The sequence below is a fragment of the Bos grunniens genome, chromosome 3 (genome assembly GCF_055505025.1).
Source record: "Bos grunniens cultivar Pamir isolate PY7600 chromosome 3, Bosgru_T2T1.0, whole genome shotgun sequence".
NCBI lineage: Eukaryota > Metazoa > Chordata > Mammalia > Artiodactyla > Bovidae > Bos > Bos grunniens.
The window spans coordinates 54,003,560-54,031,309 of record NC_141167.1 but is presented as its reverse complement, the minus strand read 5'-3'; the positions used below and the strand labels follow the sequence as shown (position 1 = coordinate 54,031,309).

The window sequence follows — 27,750 nt, the reverse complement described above, 5'->3', positions numbered from 1 at the left end:
ATCCAAAGCAATCTACAGATTTCATGTAGTCCCTATCAAAATACCAAAGGCATTTTTAAAAAATAGAATTAGAACAACTAATCCTAAAATTTGTATGGAACCACAAAAGACCCCACCCTACTAACTAAAGTAACATTGAGAAAAAAGCAAAGTTGGACATGTCACACTCCCTGAATTCAAAAAACTATGCTGCTAAGCTACAGTAGTCAAAACAAGTGTGGTACTGGGAGCCCTCTTATAGTTGCTAGATGGGATGTTGTCTACCCATGATGAATCATCTAATAAAGCCCAATACATTTTTGAATTACTTCATTGAATTTTAGATTTTAACAGGTGGTAGCAATGAGATTTGAAGTGAACTTCTCATGGCTTTCAGGGACAGCAGGAAACACAGGCGTGGCACCCTGTGAACTCTTTTGAGTTCGTTTTCTTTCTTGCTCTTTCCAAGGGCCATTGGCAGGTTCCTTTTGGTTGAGCTCTGTGCTTTGTGTGTTTGAGCTCATGATCTAATTGGCTTTCCACAGTTCAGTATTTTGAGTGGAAAACTAGTCTCTTGATTCTGTCTCCAGATTCCGTATTGGGAACTGTGTTGGTTTTATATGTATGTCCCCATCTGGAATCCTTTCCTAGATTCCCTGCTGAGAACGACTAGTGACAGCTGCAGCTTTTCTTTTGCGTGGCATCAGTCTGCAGTCCCCATTCTCTGAGGTCTGCTGATTCAGACCTTTCCTCAGTCTCTATTTTCTTTTTTTTTAGTTACTTTGTATTTGTTTTAGTGTGCACGTGAAGTAAAGGCCATTGTTCATGGCTATCTTGGAAGCCAAAAGGCTGCAAAGATTCGTGGGTACAGGTCAGACATTTAAAAGTTGACAGAATGGTCATCACTTAACCCAGGGATGCCCATGTTAGGATAAGTTGGTCACAGAATGGGTTAGACTGACATCTCGGTCACCTGCCAACCTCAAGAAAACTTGTGTGCAACAAGATACACTGTGAAACATCCCAGCATTCCCAACCCCACCACAAGTCCTTTTAGGTATTAGTTTGGCTCTGAGAAAACCAAAGGTCTGGCTGAAAGAAATGTGATCCTGTATGTCCAAATAGTTGAGCACACTGTCTTCCAGCACACCTACTTATTTTATATTTAAGAATTATGAATCCTGGAAGCTGTAGTTATTTAGCAAAATGGCAAAGCTTTACTAAAATCAACCTAGAATTATGTTAGGAAGAATGTCCTAACACAATAAGGTCACTTAATCAGTTCAGTTCAGTCGCTCAGTCATGTCTGACTCTTTGCGACCCCATGATTACAGCATGCCAGGCCTCCCTGTCCATCACCAACTCTGGGAGTTCACTCAGACTCACGTCCATTGATTCGGTGATGCCATCCAGCCATCTCATCCTCTGTTCCCTTCTCCTCCTGCCCCTAATCCCTCCCAGCATCAGAGTCTTTTCCAATGAGTCAACTCTTCGCATGAGGTGGCCAAAGTACTGGAGTTTCAGCTTTAGCATCATTCCTTCCAAAGAAATCCCAGGGCTGATCTCCTTCAGAATGGACTGGTTGGATCTCCTTGCAGTCCAAGGGACTCTCAAGAGTCTTCTCCAACACCACAGTTCAAAAGCATCAATTCTTCGGCGCTCAGCTTTCTTCACAGAACTAAAATGGACTGGAATGGGTGAATTTAACTCAGTTGACTGTTACATCTACTACCGTGGGCAAGAATCCCTTAGAAGAAATGGAGTAGCCATCATGGTCAACAGAAGAGTCCGAAATGCAGTACTTGGATGCAATCTCAAAAGTGACAGAATAATCTCTGTTCGTTTCTAAGGCAAACCATTCAGTATCACAGTAATCCAAGTCTATGCCCCAACCAGTAACGCTGAAGAAGCTGAAGTTAAATGGTTCTATGAAGACCTACAAGACCTTCTAGAACTAACACCCAAAAAAGTCCTTTTCATTATAGGGGACTGGAATGGAAAAGTAGGAAGTCAAGAAACACCTGGAATAACAGGCAAATTTAGTCTTGGAATACAGAATGAAGCAGGGCAAAGGCTAATAGAGTTTTGCCAAGAGAATGTGCTGGTCATAGCAAACACCCTCTTCCAACAACACAAGAGAAGACTCTACACATGGACATCACCAGATGGTCAACACCAAAATCAAATTGATTATGTTCTTTGCACGTCACTTAATAAGTACCCTTAAAAACAAGGGTTCCCAAGTCAAACAAACCAAATGGAATACCTGATTTAATTAGTAAGCAGAAGTCTCCAAAAGCTTTCAAAATTTCAAAATAACTTCACTAGAATCCTTGCAGAAGTCTAATGAAAAATTAAACCTAGAAAAGATACTTAAAACAATCATTGTTCAGTTGAATTGTTGTTCAATTGTGAACAACTGGGACACTGGAAAAGAAATTGTTCTTAAGGGCCTAGGTAAGTTTTTCAGGATCAACTAAAATGGCCCCATATGGGCTCCTTGCAAAGTTGGTGAAACAGGGATTTTTGGGGTAAAGTGCTAAATTATTTCCTTAAACATTTAGAGGAACTGAAAATATTCAGTGCCTAGTAAGAATTTATTTTGGCCTTATACCCTAAGCTAAATACACCCAGAGGGAAAGAAACATTCCAGCAACAGGTGGGTGCATGCCATTCCTTTTTGTGAGTCCCAAAGCCTCTTCTGTTCATCTCAGAATACTTGTAGATATTGGGACTTTGGAGACAGTTGTTCTGCACTTAATCTGTGTCTTTGTGATACAGATTTCCTATTCCCATCTTCTTTGAGACTTAAGATCCATTCTTTAAATATGCAGTTGTTTCTCTTCAGGAAAAAAAAGAGGGGGAAGAAATATTTGGAGATTGGGCAGATAAAAAAATCTTAGGTGTGTTTTTCACTAATATTGGTAACTCTAAGATCTCTGCATCTGTGTGTATCTACATATTTATGCTGTAGATATGCATGTATATGTGTAGCCTCTGGATGGTACTGCAAAATTATTTTGTAAAAGAGCTTTATTTAGTTAGTTTGACGTCAAGCTCATAAAGATTGGGCATTCTGAAATTCTCAGAAATGTTAACAGAAACTAACTGAAATGCTTTTCAAAGTTATGTGATCTGAGATATTTTTAGTGAAGAAAAGCTAATTTAAGGTTGTTGGTTAAAGCAAACATCTTTTTAGAATTATCAGCACTAGGCTTGAAAGAAAAATAACTGGGTATGATGTATCCCTAAGTAATCTAAATAATTGTTAGGAGCAAGTAAGTAAATATGTTGTTGTTTAATTGCTCTTTTGTGACCCCATGGACTGTAGCCCGCCAGGCTCCTCTGTCTGTGGGATTTCCCAGGCAAGAATACTGCAGTGGGTTGTCATTACCTTCTCCAGGGGATCTTGCTGACCCAGGGATTGAACCCATGTGTCCTGCATTGGCAGGCGGATTCTATAAACATAAGTAGGGTAAAAAGCTTTTAGTTGAGTTTTTCAAATTAGTTTCCCAAATCTTCTCAGTAAATTGAAACCTTAAAGTTTTGCCAAAATTAAGTTAAATGCTAGAAATGTAATGAATTATAGATCTATTATAGATCTCTCCAAATTAAAATACTGAACCATGGAATTATTGAACACAGGTTTGGGTCTCTCTCTTTCTTTCTTTGGCCACACTGCGTAACTTGTAAGATGTAATCTTAGGTTCCCAGCCAGGAATTGAACCTGGGCCGTTGGCTGTGAAACCATGGAGTCTTAACCACTGGACTGCCAGGGACGTCCCTTTGGTTTCTTATTGTAGAAGAACTAAGATAAATTTGGGTTTATTAGTAAGGATGTACCATGTGGCTATACCTTCCACAATCTCTAGTGATTGAGGCACCCACTTCTTTGGGAAAATCATATGAATGTTAATGAAAACCTTGGAATTTCTTGGAATTATCACTGTCCCTATCACCCTTAATCCTCAGGTGAGATTGCAAGAATTAATGGGAAAAAAAAAAAAAAAACCTGTATTCAAGAGGAACAAGAATTAATAACATGAGACTGAATGAACTGAGAAGGATGATTTTAATTTTTGTAACTTTGTGTTTATAAAGTATTATGGGTTCTTTAATGTTTTTTTTTCCAGATTTAAAGAAATCTTTTTCCTTAAGCTGTCAACAACTTGGTAGGATATACCTTGGTGAATAAGGATGAAACATTTACTTTTTCTTCCTATCTGATCCCCCAAATTCAGAAACTCTTAGTGAATATTCTTATTTTCATTCTCTTTGTAACAGGACACAATTAGAAATATTGACTGTATTAATCTCTTTTGTCTGGAATGTTTTATAGTTGAGAGAGGTGTACATCAACTCAGATATGACCAGACAGCTTTAAGAAAACTGCTTGGAAAAATCAACTGGGTACTTTGCTTCCAAAGTTCCAGTGAAGCAATCTTAAAAAAGAACTTACATGGTCAATCATTATTCTTGTTGCACTTCTGTAAAAATCAGGCCAAGTTTAATACAGACAAATTAGTTTTACTGTGATTATCTTGGTTTAAAAAATCAAGTAATCATAGAGAGAAAAAATTATATTTGTACCTTTATAGATAATGGACTCTAATTGTCTTTCTGGTCTTATTATGTACCTGTAAACTGAAAGTGGATCCTGTATTTGTTTAGTTTCCTCAGATGACAATGACTCACCAAATTAACGTTTCCAGTTTCCTCTCATCATTTTGATTTGAAATCACTAAGAACAAAGGCAGGCATCCTTGGTAGCTCAGCTGATAAAGAATCTACCTGCAATGCAGGAGACCCTGGTTCGATTCCTGGGTTGGGAAGATCCCCTGGAGAAGGGATAGGCTACCTAGTCCAGTGTTCTTGGGCTGCCCTGGTGGCTTAGTCGATAAAGAATCTGCCTGCAATGCGGTAGATCTGGGTTCAGTCCCTGAGTTGGGATGATCCTCTGGAGGAGGGCATGGCAACCCACTCCAGTATTCTGGCCTGGAGAATCCCCATGGCTGGAGAATCCTGGTGGGCTACAGTCCATGGAGTCACAGAGAGCCAGACCCATTTGAGAGACTAAGCACAGCACAGCACAGCACAAGAACAAAGGCAGCCTTTGAGCCCTATCAGAAGGGACCTTACCAAGTATTTCTGACTGCTGACACTGCTGCAAAACTAAGAGGTATTTAGCCTTGGGTACACATCTCAGAGCCAAGGAAGATTCTGTCTGACATCTGGTCCTGTCCAAATGCTGGAGACCTCCGAATCAACCTGACAAAAAAGAGAAATAACTCACATTGATGTAGACTGCTTCTGCCCATGATGACAGATCGATACTTCATACTTTAACTGAAAGCTCTTCTTCTTTGCTTTCCCTTCTTTAGTCTGGCATTTACCTGGAAAGACAACACTGTTATCCATATCTCCCAAGCCATTGTTTAGAGGGATAACCTCTGGTATTTAGAACAACTCTTTTCAGATTAGGAGAAAATCTAATTGACCATTGGCTTGAATGGGCAAAAGCAGCAGAACTTGCAAATGAATCCATTAACAGTGCCACCTAAGTAGAAGTAGTTTGTGCCCTGATAGGATTTGTCTGGGTTTGTGATGGTTATTTTCCTTGGGTCTATGAATGCCTAGATGACTGGTATATAAGCAGATAATACCTTTTAGGTTATCTAACTGTGCCCCTGTCTGTTCTAGAAAGGACCTACCAGAAGGCATTTAGGATTTGAAATTGCTTCCTTTGGCAGGGCAAGTTTCCCTGATAAGGAGTAAATAAAAATGAGAATATGATCAGAAGCCTCTCCGTAACTCTTGAAAGTATTGCAGAACCCATTGAAAAAGTGCTAGCTGCCTGGAAAGCTTTCTTAGGCTGTGGCTGTAGTTGTTCTTGATAATAGAATAGTCCTTGATTATCTTTTAGGTCAACCAGGAGGTATCTGTGCTATGGCTAGTATTACCTGCTATACCTGGATTGACACGTCTATGGAAGGTGAAACTCTATTACATAAGATCGTTGAGCAAGCCAGTTGGCTTAAAAGCCTAACTCCTTCATTGGGGTCTTTGGTTGATTTGAGTATTGGGGACCATGACTCTGAAGTGCATTCTAAGCACTGGGGATAATCCTGCTTATAATAATCAAAGTAGTCCCCATGGTGGGTTGTATTTTCTCAGAAGCTTTAAATTCATATTCATAGCTGCCGACCACCAAGCAAATGATCTCCCTAAGACTGGAAGGTCAGAAATGGAATGAAGAAGTATGACCAACTTAAAATTTATGAACCTGGAACCAGCATCTCTGGGTGTCATGGGAATTAAGCAAAAATGTTATGGTTTCTCTTTATCCCCCATCACCCCAGACGCAGTTTGCATGATAAAACTCTTGCCTTTTTATTGTTCCTCCCCCCAGAAAGGGAGATATCCTGGCCTAAAAATAATTTTTTTTTTTTTTTTTGCTAATAGCTACCTTGCCTTACCTTTCTTCCTGTGAAAACCTATTTTGTACAACCCCTCGGAGAACTCTTTCAGTTGCTGGATGGGATGCTGCCTGACTTCATGAATTGGCCTGAGAGAGTCAATTAGATCTTCAAACTAAAAAAGTAATTAACAACAGTATGGTTCTGGCACAAAAACAGATACAGAGAACAATGAAACAGAATAGGTAGTCCAGAAATAAACCTATGCTTGCTTATTTATTAATTTACAGTGAGGGAAGTAAGAATACAGACTAGGGAAGAACACTCTCATGCACCTCGATGTTCATAGCAACATTATTTACAATAGCCAAATATGGAAGTAACTGTAAGTCTCTACCAATAGATGAATGAGTAAAGATGTGGTATATATATACAATGAAATATTACTCAGCCAAAGAAAATAATGGAATTTTGCCATTTGCAACAACACGGATGGACCTAGAGGGTATTATGCTTAGTGAAGTAAGTGAGAGAAAAGACAGATACTGTATACTATCACTTATATGTGGAATCTAAAAAATAGAAATAGAGTCAGAGACGGAGCAAACAGATGGTTGTCAGATGGGTGAGTTAAGGGGAGGCACGGGTGAAATAGGTAAAGAGGATTAAGAAGTATTAACTTCTAGTTATAAAGTAAATAAGTCATAGCAGTGTAATGTACAGCATAGGGAATATAGTCAATGGTTTAATAACTTTGTATGATAACAGATTGTAACTAGACTTCTCATGGTGACCATTTCGTAATGTACAAAAATGGCAAATCACTATGTGGTGCATCTGAAACTAATGTAATTGTCTCAGTTATAATTCAGTTTTTTTAAAAAGTGAAAGTATGTTTTTTGTTTGTTTTTTAGCAGCAAGGAAGAAAATATTTATTGTGTACTTAACAAAGCCCACCAGGTTGTTCACACAGGAGTACCTTCACTATACCTAGAACTTTAATTTTATCTTTGTTTATTTTATCTTTTACTTTGTTTCTTCAACCTTCCATCTGTTTTGTCCTTGTTTGACATTTCACTTTCTTAGCCTTCCCCTACCCATTTTTTCCTCCTTTACTTCTTAATTTATATCATGAACTCTTCTTATTTCCTGTTATTGCTTTCCTGAATCTGGAAGGCACTGTGATGTTATACAAATTACTTAAGCTCTTTGAGCTTTAGTTTGAAGGGGAGATAATAATTTTTGTATACCTCAAAGTTATTGGTAAACTTAAATGAGAATATCTACAAACTGCTTCACATGGTTCTTGGAACACCTGTGTGTTATAAATTAGAGTTGCTCTGCCCTTCCCCATCCCTCTCCTGTCGTGTTGGTGATTACCTATGCACATAGTCTTGTTGCCACAGGTGCGCAAGTTCTGTGGTGTCTGGGCCTGTAATGGTTTCCTTCAGATAGCCTGGGCTTCTGCCAAGCTGGGTTCTTTGCCTTATACATCTCTACAGCTGCTCCTTTATTAGAAATGCTCTTATTTCCCATCTGTAATCTTCCTGTTTCTTTCAAAAAATAGCTTAAGTCCCACTCCCTCTTTTTTCTTATCCTCAAACACTTAGAAGTTTATTTTTTTCTGAATTAGAACCTGTTACCTTTTTCCCTGTTGCTGCTGCTGCTGCTGCTGCTAAGTCGCTTCCGTCGTGTCCGACTCTGTGCAACCCCATAGACGGCAGCCCACCAGGTTCCCCCATCCCTGGGATTCTCCAGGCAAGAACACTGAATGCGTTGCCATTTCCTTCTCCAATGCATGAAAGTGAAAAATGAAAAGTGAAGTCACTCAGTCGTGTCCGACTCCTAGCGACCCCATGGACTGCAGCCTACCAGGCTCCTACGTCCATGGGATTTTCCAGGCAAGAGTACTGGAGTGGGGTGCCATTGCCTTCTCCGACCTTTTTCCCTACCTTTCTATGTTTATCCATCTCTGACTAGACTTGAAGAGAAGACCCAAGTCTTATCAGTTTTTGTATCCTCTATGAAAGGTAACCATGTGACATATGTATAGTGGGCACTTTTTATGCTTTGCATAGTGAATGAACTTGCGTCTGGCATTGGGGTTAGCAGACATTTGATCCTGCCCAACATGTCCATAAGACATTTGGTCCATGGCAAAGGATCCTTGAAATTTGGCTTGTCCAAATGTCCATGAGCATATTTAGTTCATTCCAGATGGTTCTGGACAGGACCAAATATTAAGGACCTTTTGACATGGACCAAGTGTCTGGTAGGGGTCCTTGGCAGTTCACTGGTGTGGAGTATCGGGTATAAGATTGACCTAAAAGTTACTGTGAGATCTGTGTAGTGATGAAGTTGTAGTTTTCAGACTATTCCTTGGAGCACTAGGGTGTCTTGAGGTTCTTTGGGTTTATGGATAAATTAAGAAAGGTACCTGATTTTTAGAATAGTTTATGTAGCTTCACAGCAGGAGGACAGGGGGATGGATATCAAGGCTATGCTTTAGCTTCTTGCAGTCCAGAGCAGCTCTGATTTCATCTTCTTTACATACTTGTCTATTATATAGTAAATATTTTATTGGAATTTAAAATTTGAATGAAGGGTCATGGTTGCAAAATGTTTAAAAAATTGCTCTGGTAAGATCATTCTACCGAGATGGATATAGATGCAGAAAAAAGCAGTTTTCTTGTCATAGTGTTGCCTGTGAGTTCTCATAAATTTCCCTGGTGGCTCAGATGGTAAAGAATCAGCCTGCAATGCAGGAGACCTGGGTTCATCCTTAGGTTGGGAAGATCCCCTGGAGGAGGGAATGGTTACTCACTCCAGTATTCTTGCCTGGAGAATCCCATGGACAGAGGAGCTTGGTGAGCTCCAGTCCATGGGGTCTCAAAGAATTGGACACAACTGAGGGACTAACACTTTTGCTTTCATACTTTGTAGCATATGATTTAAAAAAGGGAATGTTGTTTTCCTCCCTGGCCAGCTTCCTGTTTTATCAATAACCTATTCTAATGTCTGTAAAGCTTTCCTAAGGTGTCAAGCAGTACAGTAGCAATGAAAGTTTAATCTTTAGAACTACAATGTTGTGTTAATGAATTTAATATAAGCTGTATGAATATGTAAGCATACGCATTTATTATTGCTATACATATTTTTTTCAGTTTCAGGTATGCCCCAAAAGTCTGTGTGTGTCTACTCCTGGACATCGCACTGATCTTTTTCAGAGGGATCCTAAAAATGTCCTGATAACTGATTTCTTTGGAAGTGTACGGAAAGTGGAAATTACAACAGAGACTATTAGTTTGCAGCCAGATTCAGGAGTCGTGGAAAGCAGGTATTCATCTTAAATTATTTTTTGAATAGAGTATTCTAGTCTCATGGTTTGTAAATTTTTATGTGATATAATAATGAGATGAATATTTGTATTTATAAATAAAATTGCACCTTTCTACCCATTCTTCACTTTAGTTGGTTCTTTGCTTTTCAGATTAATGGGCAAAAGCACTAAATACCAGTGACAAGCTAAGATCTTGATCAGGGTTATGTTGTAGCTCCAAAATATGATGTTTGTAAGTAGTGTGAATTCAGACTTGCTTTTAAAAAGATGAAAACTTCCCTGACAACTGATTATGTCTGAGCCATACTTTTCTGTCAGTAGAGGTGTATATGCTGGTTCAGAAGACCTTCATAACTGGGCAGGACATTTCAAAGATTAATACTCTCTAACAAATGTGTATTTTGTCACCTATTGCAGTAGAAGGTATTAAATGACGTAACACTGAATAGGGAAGCTGGCAGCTGGGCATTTAGAGTATAATAGGCCCTAGGAATCTGGCAGAGGCAAGGCAGATAAACATAGAAAGAGGAGATCAGTACCAGGAGAATATAGATGCCAAATGTGTACTTCAAACTCTAGCACAGTGCTTCTGTTTTCAGGATTTCTCTGGACTCCAGCAGTCTGATTAGTTCTTTGCCGTGTGTTTTGTTTCCCAGAGTCTGGGTGGTTTATGAGTCTGGTTCAAGCCTATCTCTGGCTTTTGTCTAGTGTTGTATTCTATTAAACAGTTTATCTGGGGCTGTTGTAAATTTGAAGTGGCCTTTTATGAACAGGTCCCACTGTTCAGGATTTCTCTGGGGTCCCTTAGTTATTAGTTAGGGAAAGGAATGAGAGAAAGAGAGGTAGGTATACTCCAAGTACTCTCCTCTTGAGGAGTGGATTGTGTGTGAGTGAGTAGTGTGTGCATGCGTGTGTGTGTGTGTGTGTGTGTGTGTGAAAGAGAGTGAGAGACTGAGAGAGACTCGTTAATTTTGGCTATGTGACTTCAGAAGTATAGATAGTGTTCTGTTTTTCTTCTCTGTAAACATTTTTAAAGGCAACATACTTTGTTGGGGGTTAAGTAGTATCTCAGTTAATATTTATTTTTTTGAAATACATAGAAATTGATATTGTTTGCCATTCAGCTTTGTTATTTGGAATTGTTTCATGCTATCTATTGGAAACACATACTCCAGGGAGCTTTCCTGGATTGCCAAATGGCAACATATAAATTACTTTAAATTTTGAAAATTTCAAAGATTTGTAATTGAGGTTGTGAATGTTTTAGAAATAAATTTTAAAAGCTAGTAGTAAATGTATTTCTTATGAAGATTTGAAATTGATTTTATTATTATTTCCTATTATGATATTCAAAGTCTAGATTTTTTCGTTTTCAATTTCCTATGTCTGTTGGCTTTAAAAATATTTTCTCGAGACAACAGATGATATCCAACAACAGTATTACTTTTATTTATTATTTAAATACTGTTTTTAAGTTGCTTTTGTAAAATAGGTAAACTATACCTTAATACTTAGCAATTGAAATTGAGCTACTGTATGTCTTTTACCAGGTTCATTTTGTAATTTTCCTTGAACCTAAGTCCATAATATACGGGATACACCTTTTGTTAACCATCTGAATATTGCATTAATTTCCTATAGTGATAAGGACTGTCTTTATACTTCCTCTGTACTTATTTTCTATTCTGTTCATTTAACACAATATTAAATATAATAGTTGTACAATAAAAATGATTTCAGTGGAATTCTACTAAGTTCTATTATATATTCTGGAAAGATGAAATTTTATCTCATGAAGTATCTCTCTATATAATTCAAAAGCAAAAGTTGGTGCTGATAATTATCTTCATTTATCTTTAATTAAGGAGAAAATTATTTTAAGCATCAATGCCAGATATCAGGCACTGTATTTTGTTTTTAATTTTTATTTTATATTGGAATATAGTTGATTAACAGGGTTGTTGCTTTCAGATGCTCAGCAATGAGCAGACACTGTTGAATTTGAGCACCCTCTAGTGTTTATGAATAAATTTTATTTAGAACATTGCTCACAGATGGTTTCATAATTACTGATACTTGTTATCTAATTAATTTAGGAGGATTCAATTCTCAACATACTCCAGAAATTTTTTCTTGGGTGATACAAATATTATCTCATTATTATGGGTGCTATTTATATGCAAATATGAGTGGCAGTTGGATGTTTGTTTAGAGAAAAGTATATTTAGAGATCAGCTATCACAAAAAGCTACTTTATTAAGGAAATTTGGGGATTGAATGCATATGTAATTTTACAGATCTTAGGTTAAAACATCAATACAATTACTGTTATTAAAATCGACAGTTAAGCTTTTAAAAATAATATTTTCTACATATATTAGGAAAATAATGGAACTCATTTTCCAGATTGTCTATATTTCATATTTTGTGTATTAGAGCAAGCTAAACTAAATTCCAATACAATGGAGAACATTAGAACATAAAATTGACTGAAGTAGCTATATGAAATAATTGTTTTTTAATATGTCTTCCAACATACACGTATTATATGAATAAGGTACAGTCATATACTTAAGTGATAATCATAACCTTAGCGACAACACTTGTTTCACCATGTGTCTTACTGTGTCTTTAATTCATTAAAATGAGGCAAAATAAGGAATGGCTGCAATAAGCTTGCCTTATATAACTTGATTCTGAACTGTTTTATCCCAGTGTACATAGGTTGACTTTGATAAATAAGCAAACAGCCTCAAACAGTTGGACTTTCTATAATATAGTAATAAGTCCATGTCAACGTTACTTGGTGTACCAGAGTACCCTAGGGAAAAGAGCCTATAGCTTGTGAATGTAAAAATACCCACACTAAAATGTAGAAGTGTAAATTCTGTAGGCATTGTCCAAGAAATAATGAAATCTTGGACAATATCAAGTATAAATACTCAAATTTTACTCAATTTTAGGTGACATCTTACCCTGTCTGACTTTTGCTTTATGCTCTAAATTTAGGCATTTGATTCTATTAATTTTTGGCTGTTGTAATTTTATTCTGTCATACTATAGAATTTCTTTCTCTCTTGAGGCAGTCTTTAGCAATTAAAATTTTTGAATCTAATGGGAAATTTGAGCTGGATGCTTTTCTTATAGATTTCTTATAGATAGAGGGATGAAAATGACCTTAACAAGGTCAGTCTATGTTTTGGACACCAGAGTAGAACTCTTTCAAGGGCTGGGTAAGGAAGTCTGCAGCTCATGTAGTCAGTCAAAGATCAGAAAGTTCCTGCCACAGTTTCTAGATTTTGAGCCTTTTCTGGGTGCTTCATGCTTTATATAAGGACTATTGCCTAGCCTTGTTGGATTGAAAATAATAGAATCCAACCTGAGCTAGCATTATTTCCTTAAAGATATTTCTTATATAGGTATTCTGTGTTTATGGGACCCAAGGGTAGCTTCCAGTAAGTGACTGGAATCAAGAAGCAGAAATCAGTCAAAAATGTGGGCATTACTCGCTCTGTCTCTGTGTTGTTCTAGGCTTTTCTTTCTCTCCTACTCTGAATGTAGGGCATAGAATGTGTTTACACTGCTCTTCTGGAGCTTTATATCCATTCTGTTCATCATGATACTTTGGCCAGCTGATGCGAAGAGCTGACTTTTTGGAAAAAACTCTGATGCTGGGAAAAATTGAGGGTAAGAGGAGAAGAGGGTGTCAGAGGATGAGATGGTTGGATAGCATCACTGACTCAGTGGACATGAATTTGAAGAAACTCAGGGAGATAGTGATGGACAGGGAAGCCTGGTGTGCTGCAGTTCATGGGGTTGCCAAGAGTTGGATACAACTTAGCGACTGAACAAAGATTGATGATAAAGTGCAACTAGAGAATTAACTTGCTCACCCTCCATTTTAAGCTCCACAGGGGGCTTCTTGAGTAGCCCAGCTTGAGTCAGTTGCTCACCTCTGACCCAGCTGGGCAGTAGTGGGGTCATTTGACACAAAATCTAGGCTACTGGAGGGCCATCCCCAGGTGGATAAGATGAACCTTCCAAAATAAACTTGGAAGCTAGGCGGATACCCTCAAGTAAAAATTACATTAATCCCATTTAATTCACATAATTATGAGGCAGGTAAAATTTTCCCATTATACAGATGAGTAAAGTGAGACTGAGAAAGGTTAAGAAACCTGCCTAAAGTCACACATCTAACAAATGGTGTAGCCAAAATATAAATCCAGGAATGCTTCCTACCTCTAAAAAATACATATTATTTTATTCTTTTATAATTTACCCTGAGTTTACTTGCCTTGCTCGCTTTTAAAACGATATAAAGTATAAATGATAGCACAGTGAATTATCAGAAAGCAACTGCTCATGTAACCACCAGAGAAAGAATTAGAACAAAGCTGGTATACCAGAAGATCCCCCATCCCTTACAGCCCTTCTCAGTCTCTGCCCTTTCACTCCTCTCAAAGTTAACCATTTTCCCTTCTCTTAAACGGAGTTTGCTTTCTTGCCGTTCATCTTGGTTACATCACCTAAACAGGTATCTCTAAACCTTAGGTTTTGTTGCTCTTACATACTATAGTACTATGTTTTTGGAAGTCATTTTATATTGTCACTGCAGATGGTGACTGCAGCCATGAAATTAAAAGATACTTACTCCTTGGAAGGAAAGTTATGACCAACCTAGATAGCATATTGAAAAGCAGAGACATTGCTTTGCCAAAAAAGGTCTGTCTAGTCAAGGCTATGGTTTTTCCAGTAGTCATGTATGGATGTGAGAGTTGGACTGTGAAGAAAGCTGAGTGCCAAAGAATTGATGCTTTTGAATTGTGGTGTTGGAGAAGACTCTTGAGAGTCCCTTGGACTGCAAGGAGATCCAACCAGTCCATTCTGAAGGAGATGAGCCCTGGGATTTCTTTGGAAGGAATGATGCTGAAGCTGAAACTCCAGTACTTTGGCCACCTCATGCGAAGAGTTGACTCATTGGAAAAGACCCTGATGCTGGGAGGGATTAGAGGCAGTAGGAGAAGGGGACGACAGAGGATGAGATGGCTGGATGGCATCACTGACTCGATGGACGTGAGTCTGAGTGAACTCCGGAAGTTGGTGATGGACAGGGAGGCCTGGCATGCTGCGATTCATGGGGTCTCAAAGAGTTGGACACGACTGAGCAACTGAACTGAACTGATGCACCTGTAGTTTTTTTTTTTTTTTCTTCTTCTTTTTTTAGTTTGGTAAAATTACCCTTTTTTAGTGTATATTTCTGAGTTTTGATAAATGCATGCACGTTGGATAATCACCATGCCAATTTATTATTAAAAATTTTCTAGTCCGGCTTCTTTTACTGGCAGAATGCATGTCAGATTCATTCCTGTTGTCACATATATCTTTAGTTTGTGCCTTTTTATTGGTGTATCTCACCAATTGGAGGACATTTGCCCCCCAGTTTTAGGCAATTAAATAAAACCACTATAAACATTGTATACAAACCGAAGTTTTCACTTCACTTGAGTAAATATACCTAGGAGTAAGTTTGCTGGTTCATATGGAAATGCATGTTTAGCTTTATAAGAAACTTCCAAACTATTTTCTGTAGTCATTGTACCATTTTGCATTTCTGCAAATAGTTGTTCCATGTCCTTAATTAGACTTGGTACTGTCTTTTTAATTTTAGCTATTCTCTAGACAGGTAGTGATAATCTCATTATGATTTTAATTTGCAAACCCCTGGTTACTAAGGACATTGAGCATCATTTCATGTTGCTTACTGGTCATTCGTATATGTTTCATGAAGTGCCTGTTTAAGTCTTTTGCTCATTTTTAAAAAACTGGGTTATTTTCAACAAAGACCTACTGTATAGCACATGTAACTCTGATCAGTGTTTGTAGCAACCTGGTTGGGAGGGGGTTTGGGGAAGAATGGATACATGTATATGTATAGCTGAGTCTCTTTGCTGTTCACATGAAACTTTGACAACATTGTTTGCTAATCAGCTAAAAGTTCAGTTCAGTTCAGTTGCTCAGTCGTGTCTGACTCTTTGCTACACCATGGACTGCAGCACTCCAGGCCTCCCTGTCCATCACCAACTCCTGGAGTTTACTCAAACTTATGTCCATTGAGTTGGTGATGCCATCCAACCATCTCATCTGTTGTCTCCTTCTCCTCCCGCCTTCATTTTTTCCCAGCATCAGGGTCTTTTCCAATGAGTCAGATCTTTGCATCAGGTGGCCAAAATATTGGAGTTTCAGCTTCAGCATCATTCCTTCCAGTGAATATTCAGGACTGATTTCTTTTAGGATTGACTAGTTGGATCTTCTTGCAGTTCAAGGGACTCTCAAGAGTCTTCTCCAACATCACAGTTCAAAAACATCAATTCTTTGGTGCCCAGCTTTCTTTATAGTCCAACTCTCACATCCATACATGACTACTGGAAAAAACATAGCTTTGACTAGATGAACCTTTGTTGACAAAATAATGTCTCTGCTTTTTGATATGCTGTCTAGGTTGGTCATAACTTTTCTTGCAAGGAGCAAGCATCTTTTAATTTCATGGCTGCAGTCACCATCTACAATGATTTTGGAGCCCCCAAAAATGAAGTCTGTCACTGTTTTCAGTTTCCCCATCTATTTGCCATGAAGTGATGGGACCAGATGCCATGATCTTAGTTTTCTGAATGTTGAGTTTTAAGCCAACTTTTTTACTATCCTCTTTTACTTTCATCAGTAGCCTTTTTAGTTCTTCTTCTGTTTCTGCCATAAGGGTGGTGTCATCTGCATATCTGAGATTATTGATATATCTCCTGGCAATCTTGATTCCAGTTTGTGCTTCATCCAGCCCAGCATTTCTAAGATCGTTCAGTCATCTCTGAGATTGCATCGAGTTGCTGCATTTCAGACACTCTTGTTGACTATGATGGCTACTCCATTTTTTCTAAGGGATTCTTGCACATAGTAGTAGATATAATGGTTGTCTGAGTTAAATTCCCCCATTCCAGTCCATTTTAGTTCGCTGATTCCTAAAATGTTGGTGTTCACCCTTGCCATCTCCTATTTGACCACTTCCAATTTGCCTTGATTCGTGGACCTGACATTCCAGGTTCTTATGCAGTATTGCTCTTTACAGCATCGGACTTTACTTCCAACAGCAGTCACATCCACAACTGGGTGTTGTTTTTGCTTTGGTTCCATCTCTTCATTCTTTCTGGAGTTATCTCTCTACTGATCTCCAGTAGCATATTGGGCACCTACCAACCTGGGGAGTTCATCCTTCAGTGTCCTATCTTTTTGCCTTTTCATACTGTTCATGGGGTTCTCAAGGCAAGAATACTGAAGTGGTTTGCCATTCCCTTCTCCAGTGGACCACGTTTTGTCAGAACTCTCCACTATGACCCATCTGTCTTGGGTGGCCCTACATGGCGTGGCTCATGGGTTCAGTGAGTTAGATAAGGCTGTGGTCCATGTGATCAGATTGGTTAGTTTTCTGTGATTGTGGTTTTCAGTCTTTCTGCCCTCTGATGGAGAAGGATAAGAGACTTACTGAAGTTTCCTTATGGGAGAGACTGACTATACCCCAGTACAAAATGAAAAATTAAAAAAAAAAACAGGTGTTTTCTTATTGAATTGTAAGATTTCTTTATGTATTCTGGGTACAAGTCGTGTGTCAAATATATGTATTGCAATATTTTTTCTTAGTCTTTGGCTTTCCTTTCATATTCTTAATATCTTTTGAAGAGAAGGAGATTTAATGTTGATAAAGCTCATTTATCACTTTACTTTAAGCTTAATACCTTTCATACTATTTACTCCTCTGTGCAAGGATTCTTAAGCTAAATCAAAGTCATAAAGACTTTCCTTTATTTTCTGCTATAAGTTTTATAGTTTTAGCTTTTATGTTTAGGATTATGGTTTATTTTGAATTAATTTTTGAGTATAGTGTTAGGTAGGAGTTAAGGTTCAGTTTTTAAAATATGACTAACTAGTTACTGCCACACCATATGTTGAAAAACTTGAATTCGTTATTGCATTATGTTGATACCTTTGTCAAAATCACATGACTGTATATGTGTGGGTCTGTTTCTGGACTGTATTCTGTTTCATTGAACTGTGTCTCTGTTTATACAAGTATTGTACTGTCTTAATTATTTTAGAATTATAATAAGTCTTGGAAATCACCAGTTGGAGGACATTTGTTTTTCTAAGTCCTACAAGTCAGTTTTTCTTTCTCAAGGTTCTCTTGACTATTCTAGATCCTTTGTTTCCATACAAATTTTAGAATCAACTTGTCTGTTTCTAAAAAAAAACCTATTAGAATTTTGATTGAAATTGGATTGACTTCATATGTTAATTTGAGAAGTATAGATAGCTTAACAATATTGAGTGCTCTGATCTGTGAACATATATCTGCATTTATCTAGATCTCCTGTATTTTCTCTCTGCATTGTTTTATAGTTTTCGTGGAGAAGTTTTCCATACTTTTTGTTAAGTTTATCTCTAAGTATTTTTGGTTTTGATGCTATTTTAAGTGATATTTAAAAAATTTATTTTTCATTTGTTGCTCAAATATAGAAGTACAATTAATTTTTATATTGACTATATTCTTGGACTTTATTGATTCTGGTATTGATCAACACAATCCCAGTCAAAATCCCAGCAGGCTTTTTTCTGTAGAGATTGACAGATTCTAAAATTTATATGGAAATAAAATATCAATAATCATATGAGTTCTAGTCTCTGTTTGTAATGTTTACTAGGAAATTAGATAAAATTTAAATGTACACATTCAGTAGAAACATGAAATTTGGCCAAAATAATTTATGAGGAATATGAAGCTTTGTGATGAAACAATTCACTGAAAATTGCTCATAGTGAATTGATATGATTATGAAACTTTATGAACCAAAGATTCATCAAAATGGTTCAAATAATGGTTGACAGGATTTCTCCCCTACTATTCTACATACTTGGAGAAGGCAATGGCACCCCACTCCAGTACTCTTGCCTGGAAAATCCCATGGATGGAGGAGCCTGGTAGGCTGCAGTCCATGGGGTTGCTGAGGGTCGGACAGAACTGAGCGACTTCACTTTCACTTTTCACTTTCATGCATTGGAGAAGGAAATGGCAACCCACTCCAGTGTTCTGGCCTGGAGAATCCCTGCTGTCTATGGGGTCGCACAGAGTTGGACACGACTGAAGTGACTTAGCAGCAGCAGCATTCTACATACTACTCTGTCTTTCAAAGTGATTAACTTCCTCATTGTTATAATTTTATATTAACAAGCATCTTATTTGGCCATTTATTTTATATTGTTATTTATAACTGTTAGTTGCAGTTATTCAGAAGCTCATTAAAGTAGAATATCAGACCATAAAATGCATGTGGTTGATTTATAAAGATACCAAAATTGATGGTTACATTATTTATTTTGTAATTTTACATACACATAAAGTTTTTTTAATTGAAGTATAGTTGGATACAATATTGTGTTAGTTTTAAGTGTACAGCAAATTGATTTATTTATGCATGTCAACAAATATATATACTCTTTTTCAGATTCTTTTCCATTATAGGTTATTATAAGATATTGAATATAGTTCCCTATGCTATACAGTGTGACTTTGTTGTTTATTTTATTTGTGTTAATAGTAGAGTGTATCTGCTAATCCCAAATTCCTAAATTGTCCCCCTCCCTCCTCCCCTCCCTCCCCCATCTCTTCCCCTTGGTAACCATAAGTTTGTTTTCTATGTTTGTGAGTATTTCTGTTTTGTAGTGCATTTGTATCTTTTAGATTCCACATATAAGTGATTATATATGTCTGTCTGATTTACTTCATTAGTATGATAATCTCTAGGTCTGTTTATGTCACTGCAAATGGCATTATTTCATTCTTTTTTATGACAGTAATATTGATTATATTTATATACCACATCTTCTTTATCCGTTTATCTCTTGGTGGTTATTTAGGTTGTTTCCACATCTTGGCTATTGTAAATAGTGCCACCATAAACATTGGGAATTGGGATGCATGTATCGTTTTGAATTAGAATTTTCATCAGTTTTGGATCTATACCCAGGAGTGGGATTGCTGGATCATATGATAACTTTCTTTAGTTTTTTAAGGAATCTTCATACTGTTCTCCCTGGAGAAGGCACTGGCACCCCACTCCAGTGTTCTTGCCTGGAAAATCACATGGACGGAGGAGCCTGGTAGGCTGCAGTCCATGGGGTAGCACAGAATCGGACACGAATGAGCGACTTCACTTTCATTTTTCACTTTCATGCATTGGAGAAGGAAATGGCATCCCACTCCAGAGTTCTTGCCTGGAGAATCCCAGGGATGGGGGAGCCTGTTGGGCTGCTGTCTATGGGGTCACACAGAGTCAGATACGACTGAAGCAACTTAGTAGCAGCAGCAGCAGCAGCATGTTCTCCACAGTGCTAGTGTTCCCATTTCTCCACACCCTTTTCAGTATTTATTATTTGTAGACTTTCTATGGTGGCCATTCTGATCAGTGTGAGGTGATACCCCATTGTAATTTTGATTTGCATTTCTCTAATAGTTAGCGACATTGAGCATCTGTTCATGTGTTTGTTGGCCACCTGTGTATCTTCTTTGGAGGAATGTCTGTTTAGGTCTTTTGCACATTTTTTTGATTGGGCTGTTGTTTTTTTGATATTGAGCTGTCTGAACTGTTTGTATACCATGGGAATTAATTCCTTATCGGTTGCATCATTTGCAAATATTTTCTCCTATTCCATAAGTTGTTCTTTATTTTGTTTATGGTTTCTTTTGCTGTGCAAAAGCTTTTAGACATAAAGTTCTTACTGTTGTAGTGTAAAAATAATGTGTTGATTATTTTATGGGAAGTTTTTTTGCAGAATTTATTTTACTATGTGAAATTGAAATTCATTGAATTGGTTTATGACTTTTAAGAAATCAGTGTATAGAAATAGTATAGTAGAATGTAGTATATCCTTTTGTGTAAGTAAAACCTCTCTGAATATAAATTAGTAAATATTATGTTGACTAAGGATAGTAATTTCTAGCTGGTGTTTTTTAGTATGTTAAACTGTGTCAGAGCAAAATTAAATTTAAACACTGAACATAAATTTTTTTTTTTAATTTTGAAAGATTTCAAAATGACATGGTATAATTATTTGTAAAAATAGGACATTAGAGCTTAATCCATTGACTAAATGTTTAAAGAATAATGTTTTCAATTATATGGAAATTGAAAAATCTTTTCAATTATATGGAAAATTTGACTGTGGGACCTTTATGGTTTCTTTGAATTCTTTAATTCTATGTTCTGTGGCTCTTCTAATTTCCTCACTAATTGTAATATTGTTGTTTTACCCCACTAAATCAAGATTTAATGTCCTAAATGAGTTCAGTCAACTTATTAATATCTATTATCTGATGTTACAGAGGCTGTTAGAACACATTGATCAACAGCAGGGTCATTGGAATCAATCTGCTTCTAAATTCAGAGTCTGCCATTTAATAGCTATGTACCTCAAGCAGACCACTTGATTTCTTTGATTCTCTCTGTAAAATGGGAATAATCGTTCCACTTTATAAAGGTTATTAAGATAATTGATTTTTATTTTGCTTGTAAAGCTCTTCAGTGCTCAAATAGTAGAGTGCTCAGTAAGTGTTAACATTGAGAGAATATATTACATGTACTGTAAAATTATTGATAGAATTCTATTTTTAGTATAATTTTGCCATTTATAAAAATAATTTATTCTGCTTTTTATTAATCTAATATTGGAAAGGAGATATTTCATATCTGAAGGTTTATCACTTTATAGTCAGAAGTACTATTAAAAATTGAGAAATTGTGTTTTACCAGAAGGTGGCAGTAGAATTACATATTTGTGTATAAGGAAGGCTTTTTTTTTTTTTTTTAATGCTAAAGAGTGAGGTAGGCTATACTTTAAAATAAATCATAGTATTTTTTTCTTTCTACCATTAGCAGAAGAAAGAGAGTTTTTATACTGAATTGTCAGTTTAAAAAAGTGTGGTAAAAGTACCTTGTATATGTAAGTTGTCTTGCTTTAATAAACCTCGTAATGTGGAATTTTGGCTATAAAGTAGGTAAATCTATAGAATCTTTTTGAATTGCTACTCTTCTGGCATATTTTTAGGAATTAATTTATATTTAAAGTAATTAAGAAAGTAAAGGATCAGATAAAGTTTTAAAATGTGTGAGGATTATTTATGATAAATTAATAATAAGGATAAAATAGTTTTTATAATTTATCAGTGGGGAAAACTGGATTCAATTTTTAAAAAATTAATTCATATGCTACACGTTAGGATTTTAGTTGTTAGGTAAAGCAAAAGGCAGAAGACAGTTATATTAACAACATAAATCAGTAATCCCATTTAAAAAATTGCCACTTTTGTTGAAATCACAATATCTCATTACATGGTTTCTAAATATTTTCAGGTGAAGTATTGCCTAATTATTCCTTCTGGTGCTAGATCGAAGCTTTAAGACAGTAGGTAGAAAGAGTCTGGAGATGAATGGACTTGTATTCAAGTTTTGGTTTTGTTCTTGGCTTTATGTCTTAAGGCACATGACTTAATCTGTCCGAAACTCAGATACTTTATCTGTAGAAGGGTGATCTATCCTCTACCTTCAGAGTTATTATGAGAATTAGTGATAAGGTATATAAAATGAGCATACTCTGTCAGTGTATTTCTAAGGCCCTTCCACATAAAACTCATCAGAACCGTACTGATGTCTCTCTTCCAGTGCAAAAGATAGAATGGAAGTTTTACCATCTTTATTTGATTTACTACAGTAGCTCTATATAACTTGATTTTCATTTTTACCAGCATGCCACTTATCACCCATTCTGACAGGAATTATTCTTAGGTTGGCCTTCCCATACTTACTCATGTAGTTGATTTTTTAAAAACACTATTTTATACTTTATGCTTATTTCATTGTGTTTTTAGCATACCAATAATTCTAAGTATTAGTTCATTATTGTAGTCTATCAGTCTTTCAGAATACTCATTCTGACTTCATAATATTAAGTGTATCTGTAGGTTTTATTGTGGGGGGATAAATGAAGGGAGAGGACCATAAGGTCTTTATTAGCAATATCCCCATGATTGATATCAATTTTGGGGCACAGTTATTGCTTATTAGAATACTATGATTTTTCTCAGGAATAATGGATGATTTGACATTCATGACAAACTGTTTTTGTAAAATAAAGCCAAACTGTACCATAAAACTGTAAGTAAAGTGTCATTTATATGATTTTTTATTAAATTATATACCTTAATAAATATTATTTAAAGTATGTCTTTTATAAATGTTGTAGATAATTTCCTACAAGATGGCAGGTAATTAAGAATACTTATTTCAAAATTGATTTTCTCATAAAAATAAAAAGCAGGAGATTTAAAAATTCATTTGGTTTTTTGTTTTGTCCTGATGATATAAATTACCAGGTACTTTATATTTGATATTTATGTGAGAAATATTTACACGAGACAGGGAACATATTAATATTATATTTCTTCATTAACACTGATCGACAGTTTTCATTTGAGCTACAGATGACATTAATCTATGCCACAGTGACTAACTTTATTATTCTTCATCTTTGTCTACATGAATTTCAAATATTCAAAGTTCTTGTCATATTCAGTAATATTTTAGACTTTTCACTGTCTTTTGTTTGATGAAATTGTCGCATATTATTTTGAAAGTACTTTCACCAAGAGAGATATGCAGTTGATATTATTATGGAATGTCTTTTTTCAATGAGATTGATCAACCTCATTTTAGCTTCCAATATTAAGAGCCTTTTTTTATACATAATTTTTAAAATGTTAATTTTGTTACAGCAAAAATATATGTATTAAAAGTATGTAGCTTGAGAGATGGAGTAGGAGGATTGCATGCTTTAGGAGAGTATTTTGTACTTGCACTTTAAGGTACTGAGACAGGTAATAATGAATTACATGATTAGACATAAATTATGAGTTTAGGCAATCTCTGGCTTAAAGATGCCCCACCCTGTTTCTGTTGTTTGCAGTAGGAGTTGCAACTGCTCAAATTGCTATGCATAAACATGATGTATACATTTAAAATCTTGTGTTCAGTGTTAGGGAAAGCTCTAATTTATGTTTTAAAAAATAACTAATGTTCATAGTAATTTCACTTTAGTGTGCTAAAACTCTGTAATACATATCTTCTAAATCAGTGAAGATGATTAAAATGCATCTTGTATGCTTTTAATGTTAAAGGTAATTTTCTTTCCCAAATCTTTGGAAATTAGGCACAATAAACCTTGAGTATCCAGATATTAGGTAACTCTAATAGTAAAGAATACATGAAAGTTGCTAGTGAGGGGCTCTGAACATGAGAAATTCCATTCGAATGAAACATTTCTCAATAAAGGAATACCCTGTAATAGTCAGAAATAGATATAACATTGCATTTTTCTAGAACAAGAAATTAATATAAATGAGTTAGAGAGGCTTGAAGGTTTGAAATTAATAAGGAACAATCATTTGACTTCACTTTTGGAATTGTTGCTGACTCAATTTTTCTAAAATAGTCTTCTATTATAAAAAAACCTAGATGTTATACAGGTATAGGGGGAAAAAAAAAAACCCTTTTTAATAGGCATAAAAGAAAAGCACTTTTAAATACATAGCTGAGCTACCAAGAAAGTAGTGTGGAGACAGACACCATTGTTTGATGACTTGCATTTCTGATTTTTTCCAGATTGAGCTAGAACTGTTGGCACTTCCTTATTAAGGGAAAGAGGCTGCACAGGTTCAGTTTCCCATAATGATTTTAAATAGTCACAGCTGATATTCCAAACATGCATCTTCCCTAAAGTGAAAGTGAAAGTGAAAGTCAGTCAGTCAGTCATATCCGACTCTTTGCGACCCTACGGACTGTACAGTCCATGGAGTTCTCCAGGTCAGAATACTGGAGTGGGTAGCCTATCCCTTCTCCAGGGGATCTTCCTGACCCAGCAATTGAACTGGGGTCTCCTGCATTGCAGGCGGATTCTTTACCAAGTGAGCTATCAGGGAAAGCCTGTATATCTTTCCTAAGCAGCTGGCAATAAGCTAAGATTCTTTGTCTCCTTTGCAAGGCCTGCTTAGCTTTACTATAAAACAAGTATCAGTGGGTGGGGTAGCTCTCCTGGAGCCAATCCATAATGTGTCCAGCTGCACCTTAATCCAACATGTCTTTACAGAAGATGACGTTCTTTATCCTACTGAAGGCTTTTTTTTAATCTGTGAGGCAAAAAATATCTATTGCTGAACAGTCGCTCAGTAGAAAGCTCCACTTTCTTCAATGATAAGGAAATCTCTTGGAGAAAAATTTGGATTTAAGGACCTAAAGTCCAAGCGGTACACAAACATAGAAGGCAAGGTTCCCTATAATTACTGCTATAGAAATCTGGAATTCTTAATTACCATGGCTTTGTGTGAGATTCAATGGCTGCACGTCCATTTATGGATGAATGGGTTTAAAAAAGTTAACTATCAGCTTAAAATTGACTACCCAGTTAAACTATCTTTACAGAATGAACAAAAATAAGGGCATTTTCACATATAGAAAAGCGGAGAGTATTTTGAATCAATACTTTCTTACTTAAATGACATCTAAAGGGGTCACTTCTTGAAGAAGGCAAAGGAGCCAGAAGAGAGAGATCTGATACAAAGTAGTGAAATGGAAGTGTATGCTAAGTGGCTTCAGTCATGTCCGACTCTTGCGGTAAAAACGGATTATGTTTTATAATTGTGATAGTAGTGATGATGATAATTATTTGGGGAAGTAAGATTAATCAAAGTACTGATGTCTTTAACAGCAGTATGTAGAAAGAACAGGAAGTTGTTGGTTTGGTAAGTATGCATTTTACATATTAAAAAGTACTTCTGACTGTTTAGAAACAGGAAATAAGATTTAAAAAAACAGGATAGAGGAAGAAATGGAATTAAAAAAAATCAGTGAGGAGGCAGCAAAGCAGTGAAGGTGAAACAGAAAAAAAAGGAAGAGTAGAAACTACAAAGTAGGGAAACAATTATAATTAGAAGTTGCTTATAACACTAAATTTAAGTGAGTTAATCCTAGTTTAAGACAGATCATCATATTAGGAAAAAAAGAAATCTAACTACAGACAGAAAACATAATGACATTACATACTGAAAATAAAAGCATTACCAAACTACTGGTACTCAAAAGAAAGCTTGTATAGTTATATTGATATTAGATAAAATAGACTTCAGGAAAGGGCACCATAAACATAATGAGGGCAACTGATGGTAAAAGAGTTACTCATTAGAAAGATAAAAGCATGTTAAGCTTTTAGTTACCTAATAGCATAGCCACAATATATATTTTTAAAATTTATGTAACTTACAAAAGAGTTTGATAAATTCACCACTTTAGTAGATTTCAATATCATATTATCAGAAATTGATGAAAGATTCCCCCAAAGATATGAGCAACATGATTCACTGATAGATTCAACACTTATAGAATAAACATTCTTCTCAAGTCTGTATTAATACCATAAGAAAACTGACCCATAGTTGGCCAAAAAGCACACCTTAACAACTATAAAGTGTTTGTATTGTGGAGCATGTTTTTCTGATCACAATATAGTTGTTAAAAGCAATAGCAAAAAAAGATTATATATTTTGTTTAGTATATATATGTGTAGAAATTTAAAAGCACATTTTTGAGTTATTCTTAGAATAAATAAAAATGATGGAAAATTTAAAAATACTTAGAAGTAAATGATAATGAACATTTTAATTATCAGAAGTAGTTGGATATAGATTCTGATTCTGGAATGAGGAAAAAGTTTGCACTAGGCTTATGATTCCACCAAAAACAGCTAGAAAAGCCAAATGTAATACTTTTAAAGGCTACAGAAGCAATGTGGACAGAGAAGGTAAAAATACAGATTTGGGAAAACTTCTCGGAGATAAGCTGAAAGTCTGTGACCACTTTTCCACTGAGTTAATTTGCTGATTCTGGGAGTAGGCCAAAGGTTGAGAATATGGGTTTGCTCCAGGCAGTGGGTCATTCATTGCTTGTGGACAGAGAAACCAGCAAAAATTTTGGTGATTGTGTGAGGTTAGGGTGACCCACTTGTTACTCAATCAGAAATTAGTTTCCCTTTTAAGATATTTGCCTCAATCACATGACCAGTTTCCCTTTCAAAATATTTGCCAAATTTTGAAGCTAAAGGAAAGCTAACTGCTGAGCAGAAAACTTCTGAAAACAAAACAACTGAATTTCTTAGTCTTATAGTTCTGAAGCAATAAAGATCTTCAGGGTGTGATTCCCTGAAGAATACCCCAGGTGAGAGTTGACAGTTCTGGAGATGGTGGTGAACTGACACAATTTCAAGCTACTTTCCCTTTGGATACACTTGCTGATTCTAGATGCAACAAGAGCAAAGGTCAGCAAATTATGGCCTATGAGCCAGGTTTGGCCTGCTGCCTGTCTAGTAAAGTTTTTTTTTTTTAAACAGCCACATTCATTTCTTTATTCATTTACATATTGTCTATGGATGGTTTTGTACTATAATGGAGTACTTGTGATAGAGACTTTATGGCCAGTCCAAAATATGGACTTTATGGCCAGAAAGTCTTTGGCCCTTTGCAGGAAAAAAGTTGTGTACCTCCATGTTAGAAGAATCTGGGCTTGGTCTCAGAGTATCAGTAATGGGGACAGAGTGACCAGTACAGCTTATGGCAATTCAGTGGGGCTGGAGTGTGTAATTCTGCAGCTATGCAGAGCAACGGGACAAAAAACTAAGCCAGGAACCTCTGAAAAGCATGTGGAATTTTCTGCAGTCACTCTTTGTTGAGGTGACAAAGACCTGCCAGGCTTGAATTTAAAATCTTGAAGAGTCTCACCATAAGATTAGTGGTAAATTAAAGATTGAATGAGTTTTGTCAAAATTGTGAGGCAGTCTTAATTCAGCTGAATCACTGACTGAATAGTAGTGTTC

At 36.2% G+C, this 27,750-nt stretch overlaps 1 protein-coding gene across 6 annotated transcripts in view; it reads left to right on the top strand.

Annotated features, from left to right (window-relative positions):
- The window catches only part of PIGK (phosphatidylinositol glycan anchor biosynthesis class K), a 136,514-nt gene that overhangs the window by 42,639 nt on the left and 66,125 nt on the right, over positions 1-27,750 (top strand). For 4 of the 6 annotated variants that reach the window (XM_086390650.1, XM_086390649.1, XM_086390652.1 and 1 more), the window contains exon 9: positions 9,560-9,732. In XM_086390650.1, the coding sequence (XP_086246776.1) occupies positions 9,560-9,732 (173 nt within the window). Of the gene's footprint in view, positions 1-6,441; positions 6,579-9,559; positions 9,733-27,750 lie in introns of all 6 variants that reach the window. The other 2 variants (XR_015160286.1, XR_015160287.1) reach the window with 1 other exon arrangement.